The sequence below is a fragment of the Sycon ciliatum genome, chromosome 3 (assembly GCF_964019385.1).
Source record: "Sycon ciliatum chromosome 3, ocSycCili1.1, whole genome shotgun sequence".
NCBI lineage: Eukaryota > Metazoa > Porifera > Calcarea > Leucosolenida > Sycettidae > Sycon > Sycon ciliatum.
This window is the reverse complement of record NC_088645.1, coordinates 45,016,713-45,023,073: the sequence shown is the minus strand read 5'-3', so window position 1 is coordinate 45,023,073 and position 6,361 is coordinate 45,016,713. Positions and strand designations below refer to the sequence as shown.

Below are 6,361 nucleotides of genomic sequence, written 5' to 3'. Positions count from 1 at the left end.
CGAGATTAGTAAATCAAGCGAAACAACACCTTCTGCATTGATACATTGATACATTGATACTCCCCACCGGTTGTAAGCCGCAATCCGGAGCGTCGCGTATCCCTTTCCTCGCACCAGCTTGCAAAAGGTCCGTAGCTTCGCACTGCACACTGCACAAACTCTCGGCAGGGCTAGGTGCCTTGGCTTTATTGCCATTCATCCTGACAGGACTCGGTGTCGGTGGTACAATATCTGTTCCACTGCTGCTGCTGCTAGACATATGCCCTCCGCCACCAGCGTGGGTGGGGCTTTTAGCACGACGCAAAAATTGCTAACCACTCTCGACATCGTAAAAAATCTAGTTATCCAGGCGAGTAGGGAGCCGGAGACACCATGGGCACGAAGTTTGGCGATCAGGCCCTTGTGCCACACGGTGTCGAAGGCCTTGGAGAGGTCGAAGAAACAGATGCAGGAGACCTGCCGCTGGTCTTTTAGGGAGCAGAGGTCTTGGATTATGCGGGACAATTGCAGGGATGTGTTGTCCTTACGACGGACGCCAGATTGTGCGGGGTGAAGAAGAGAGAAGATATGGTCGTAAAAGCGGTCGTACACTATTCTCTCTAGCAGTTTGGAGACGCAGGACAGGAGGGAGATTGGTCGGTTTTTAGACGGGTTATTATTATTATTATTATTATTATTTTTTCTTATTTTATTGACTGATTTTGAGGGAAAGAGACAAACGGGAAAAGTCTGAAGAAAAAATTGACTGTCACCACCAGGACTCGAACCAGGGACCCTCGCTTGTAGCCAGCGATGCTTTTCTTATTTTGTTAGGGATTTCCCAACAGGCAATGTTGCCTTTTTACTGGGAACCCTAAATGAGACTTTGTGTGAGCGCGAAACAAAGCAGGCGACTCGGCCAGGCGACAAGATGGAGGCAGCGCATTCCACCTGTCGGCACCAAGATACGCAATGGAATGGAAACCATACCGGGAGTGGCAGGCAGGCAAGACAAGAGCAGCTGTAGCTTGGCCCCGAGTTGTGGCAGCAGAATGTGGGCCAGTGCAGCGGGGAGTGAATAGGAGGCTGAGAAGTGGGCTAGATAAACCATGCAGACAGCGAAAGACAAAGACGTATTGCTTGAAATTTAAGCGTTGCTCTAGTGTGTAGATCTTGGTGTAAGCGTACAGGGTCTCAGTGGGAGTTCTGCGGTCAAGGGCAAATATTCTTTTAAGACTAGTACGGCTGGCTGTGATCAGCTGGTTGTATGAACGGTGAGATAGACAGTTAATGTAGGCAGAGCTAGCATACTCAAGGGTGGATTGAATAATAGATAGATAGAAAAGACGACGCGCTCTGTGGTTCAGGTTCTGCCTGGCATGCTTGTAGGCTCCGACCTTCTGCTTGACGGCAATGCAAACTCGCTCTACTTGAGCATCGAATGCCAAGTGCTCATCCACAATGAGGCCCAGGTATTTGGCTGTGTGCGCAGGATAGAGAGTGGAGTTGCGGCATGATATGGACACAGTGGTGGGTAAGGGACTAGTTGGGCGACGTAGTAGCAGAAATTGTGTCTTATCAGGGTTGTTCGTGTCGCCTTTATTTTTGTACACTGGAATGACAGTGGCTGACTTCCATCGTGACGGGAATGTGCCGGAGGAGAGGGAAAGGTTAAAAAGAATGGAGAGTGGGCGGGCAATTGAGTAGCTCAGTTTCCTGAGGATCTCATTGGTGTTCCTATCAGCTCCGGGGGATTTGTTCAGGGGCAGTCTTGCAATATACTTGTGAACAGTCGATGAGGTGATGATCAGGGAGTGCAATGTAGTTGCTTGTGGAGGTAGGGAGGAAATGGTGGGAATAGACCCTTTGCACAGCGTACGCATTATGTCATCATTATCATGACGTCAGGGACACGTGCTAGGTTGGAAGCAACTTGTGACATGTCCTATCCTCGATTATATTGTTTTCAAATAATTGAAAACAATATAATCGAGAAAAAAAAACTGTATTAGAGTTTTCTTCCCCTTCTTGCGCTTGTTCCTTGCCAAGCAGTCCGCTTTTTGCATTTCTGTAGTCTGTGTCCATTGTGGTGATGGGTATTATGTTCTATTGCCCGCTGTACGAAGCGGACGGGTCGAGATAAAATCAAGAGGTTTTCTCTTCCCAATGTGAACTCGAAAACGAAAAGTGCTGACATCGAACTGGTCAAGGAGAGGCGACGGCTGTGGATTGCAGCGATAGCCAGAGCAGACCTAGTTGGGAAGACATTGGATGATGCTCGTGTTTGCAGCGATCATTTCATTTCCGGCCGCCCTTCTGAACCCTGGGACAAAACAAACCCAGATTGGGTTCCTTCGAAGAATTTGCCTGGTCCTGGCAAAAGGAAGGCGAGTGAGGAGCAGGTAGTGGAGCGTTATGCCCGTCGCAAAGCCAGACAGAGAGTGGAGGAGGCCCATTCAGAGGCTGCAGCTTCATTGGATGTCAATGATCCGCCACATCTGTGTGATGTTGGCGTTGCCTCGTCACAACCACCACCATCACCTGATGCTGGGCCTGCTGCTTTAGATCTGTCACCGCCACATGATGTTGATGATGAGAGTGACGTCCTTGTGGAGGAGAGCATGGATTTATCCAATTTTCCACCTGGCCAACTGGTTCAAGAGCTAGACTTTTCTGAAGAAGGCAGTAAGGACACCAATGACAAATGCGTGGGGACGTTGTTATCTGGTGATGATATAACATTTGCCTTTCAATCCCTAACGGAAGCCACCTTCTCACCTTCTTCCCTCCATGCTCCAACGGCTAACTCCAACAACTTGGACGTCCAGGTGCAGCTGGCCAGGCTATCTACAGAGAACAAGGGCTTGCAAGATAGGCTGACCAAGCTGACAGCGGAATACAAGGTGCTTGAAGGCAAATTGGCCAGTTCACGCAAGCCAAGTTGCAAAATGATGGCGATGTGCGGTTCTTTACGGGTTTGCCAACCTTCGAGATGTTACTGGCTGTGTACGAGCATGTGCGTGAGGGAATGCCAGACTCATTTGGCTGTGCCTTGTCCCCGTTTCAAGAGATGGTTGTTGCCCTTGTGAAGTTACGGTTGGACTCATCATTACAAGACCTGGGCCATCGGATGGGTGTATCGGCTGGCACCATTTCCCGCATTCTTACCAAATGGTATACAGCCATGGACCGTCGACTATCACATTTGGTTGTCTGGCCAGGGAGGGAGGAGCTACAAGCGACAACACCAGTTTGTTTCAGGGAGGCGTTTGGCGTGAAAGTGTCATCAATCATCGACTGCTTCGAAGTGTTCATAGACAGGCCTTCAAACTTGTACACCCGTGCCCAGACATGGTCGAACTACAAACCACACAACACGATTAAAGTGCTGATTGGGATCACTCCGCAAGGTGTCATCTCCTTCATCTCCGAGCCGTGCGGCGGGCGCGTCAGTGACAAGTATCTAACCCAGCACTCTCAGTTATTGTCAAACCTTTTACCTGGAGACATTGTCCTTGCAGACCGTGGCTTTGACATCCAGGAGCTAGTTGCCGTGCAGGGAGCCAAGCTCCACATCCCAGCGTTCACAAGGGGTAAGAAGCAACTGTCGGCCGATGATGTGCATACCACCCGCAGCATCGCAAACGTGCGCATCCACGTCGAACGAGTTATTGGGAATCTCCGCAAGAAATATTCTATTTTGCGAGGAATACTGCCGATTGATTTCCTGCGTAGTCGCTCTGGAGATGACCGACCTTTGATTTGCCGTATCATTCCTGTATGTTGTGCCCTGACCAATCTCTGTGATTCGGTTGTGCCTTTCGAGTGACTACACCTGTTGCCTGCGCCGATGACCCGTTTCGACTTCACTTGACTTGTCCACGGAGACGGTGGAGAGCCCGAACGTGATGGCTGTAGAGTGTGTGTGTGTGTTTTGTTGTTGCTGAAATCACAGTTGTCCTTTTTACAGTTTCCAGATTTGCAAGTTACCTTCATTGTAATGACACTGCCATGTCATGATCTTTTTTCGCTTCACTTGATTTGTTCACGGTGACGACGGAGACACCGAACATGTTGGCTGTGGGCTTTTTCCTCTGTTGCTTGTATCTTCTGATCATATCCCACATTCTGAGAGCTGCCATGCAGTCCCGTAGATACAGTTTGAATAAAATTATAACGATTTACTCGTCTTGTGTCCCACATACATGTACAGACAACATTGGTTACAAGGACATGCCTCCGGGCCTCAAAATCTTGTCCCTATATCCGCTGTAATGTTAGCTTGTGACAATACACCAGGGGCTTCTTAGCATGCAGCAATACCTACTTCTCGTTTGACTTCCACATACAGCAAGCAGAGCATGGGATATATTTTCACTCCCTGCATGGTTGAGACAAGCAAACACAATGCTTTGTGAGGTAGTGGTATTGTATCGGACTAGGGAGCAGCCAAGAAAGGATGCCCCTTTTACGGGCTAATATTAGCAGATGTGGAGAGATACTTGTACAAAACTACTACTCGTACGTTAGGCAGGCAAAGAAGAAATCAAATTTAGCAATGAAATTCAGAAAATCAGAAAACATTTGCGTTCATGCTCTCCACATTCTCAAGTTATAAACAAAAACATCCTACTAGACTAACTTGTAATGGTCATGCCCGCAGTACAGTAGTTAGGGGCCAGGCAGCCAAGAGAGTACTGTGTCACTGGGGTATACAACCGGAATCCTTCTTCATAAACACATACACACACACACACACACACACCCGTTACTTGCCCATTGCAACAGCAATGATAGCGAAAAGCTGTTCGTTCATTGTGCGTACAGACACACACGCACGCACACACACACAAACATGTGCACACACACACACACACACGCGCACGCGCGCACACACACACACACACACACACACACACACACACACACACGCGCGCGCGAGCTATATATGCTAAGGTAATTTCCAGTGGCAAGGGAAACTATAGTGGTTAATGAGTGGCACTACCACCATAAATAACACAAAATGACGAATACGTCAATGACTATAAAAAGGGGTACGGTGTATAACAGCAAGCACACAGCTTTCCATCCTCATCAGTCGTACATATACGATGAAAGTGGTGACCACAGCGGCAAGGACGAAGATCTAAAGAATAGGAGCATCCACTCTTGCAGCAGGCCTTCACCATTGACGGCGAATGAAGTGCCAGACTCGACGCCATCGGATACTGGACTTGGGCGATGCTCGCAGTTGACTGAAGAGAGAGGCTTTGCGTCGTCATTTGGACAGTCGAGGAAGATGTGGCTTCTCTTGCAGGCGACAACATGGGTGGTGGTTGTTGAGGGCCCATGGTAGTGCCAATACTAAGACGAGCACCCTTGGACGTATACCATTTCCCAACGAGCTCTGGCAAGATGCACCCAAAGAAGAACTTCTTCGCCTTTGTAATGAAGTCCTTCCAGGCATCACAGTCCGGGTAGATGCGTTCAACATGTAAATCATTCTTGCCATCCTCACAGAAGAGGCACAAACACAAATCACAGAAATCTGCTCCCGTAACATACAGCTGGTTCTGGATTTGCAAATGATAAGCGTGAGTCCGCTTGAGCTGTAACTTGCTCCCAACCATTTCCAGGCAAAACTGCTTGTCCTGGGAAGCCGAATCCAATGGAGTCCCCCGATGAGTATAAGGGCACTTCACCTCCACCAGACCGGATCCACAACAATCACATTGGACAATGCCATCCGGTGAGGCAGCGATGAATGGCAGCTCCTTGCTGATGACTAAACCAGAATCAGACACCTCGAAATTCATGTGATTGGCAGATATCATAGCAGTGTACCGCTCCCGTGCAGGGCCTTCGTGTTCTTGTCCCCACCGTGTGGAGGGAGCACCCTTTGGCAGGTGATCAGGGTAGCATATAGCCTGGATGAGGCTCCTGGATGGAGACTGCGCAGATGTGTGACATATATCATACATTCGGGAAGCCGTCACACTGCCGGCTCTTTGTTCAAACCACACTCTGCTGCCAGACTGCATCCTTGTAGCAATCTCAACAGCTGCCACTTCTGTCCACATTACTCTGTGCACACACATCAAGAAGCTGCTCATGGCTCATAGCGAGGCATTCCTCTTGATAAAGGCTATTCAGTGGCTTCGGGAGGGTGGGTGAAGTTGATGCTGGTGCATTCCCTGATAGGAAAGGCTTGATGACGGACAGGACGGCGGGCTTCGTTTTCAGGGACGCAAGGGTCTTATAGAAGCACTGCTTCTCGTCGTCTGAGGGTAGCTTCACACAGAGCCGCTTTGGGCTTGGGGGGGGGGTGACACATCTCGATCAAGTGCTTCCTGCCTCTGCTGAGGCGACGAGAAATCAATGT

The 6,361-nt window shown here is 49.2% G+C and overlaps 1 protein-coding gene across 1 annotated transcript; it reads left to right on the top strand.

Moving 5' to 3' along the window:
* The first annotated feature begins 2,971 nt into the window (after positions 1 to 2,971).
* On the top strand, positions 2,972 to 3,808 carry LOC135813141 (uncharacterized). Its single transcript, XM_065326358.1, has one exon. It carries the CDS (start codon positions 2,972 to 2,974, stop codon positions 3,806 to 3,808), a length of 837 nt encoding a protein of 278 aa, XP_065182430.1.
* The last annotated feature ends 2,553 nt before the right edge of the window (positions 3,809 to 6,361 follow it).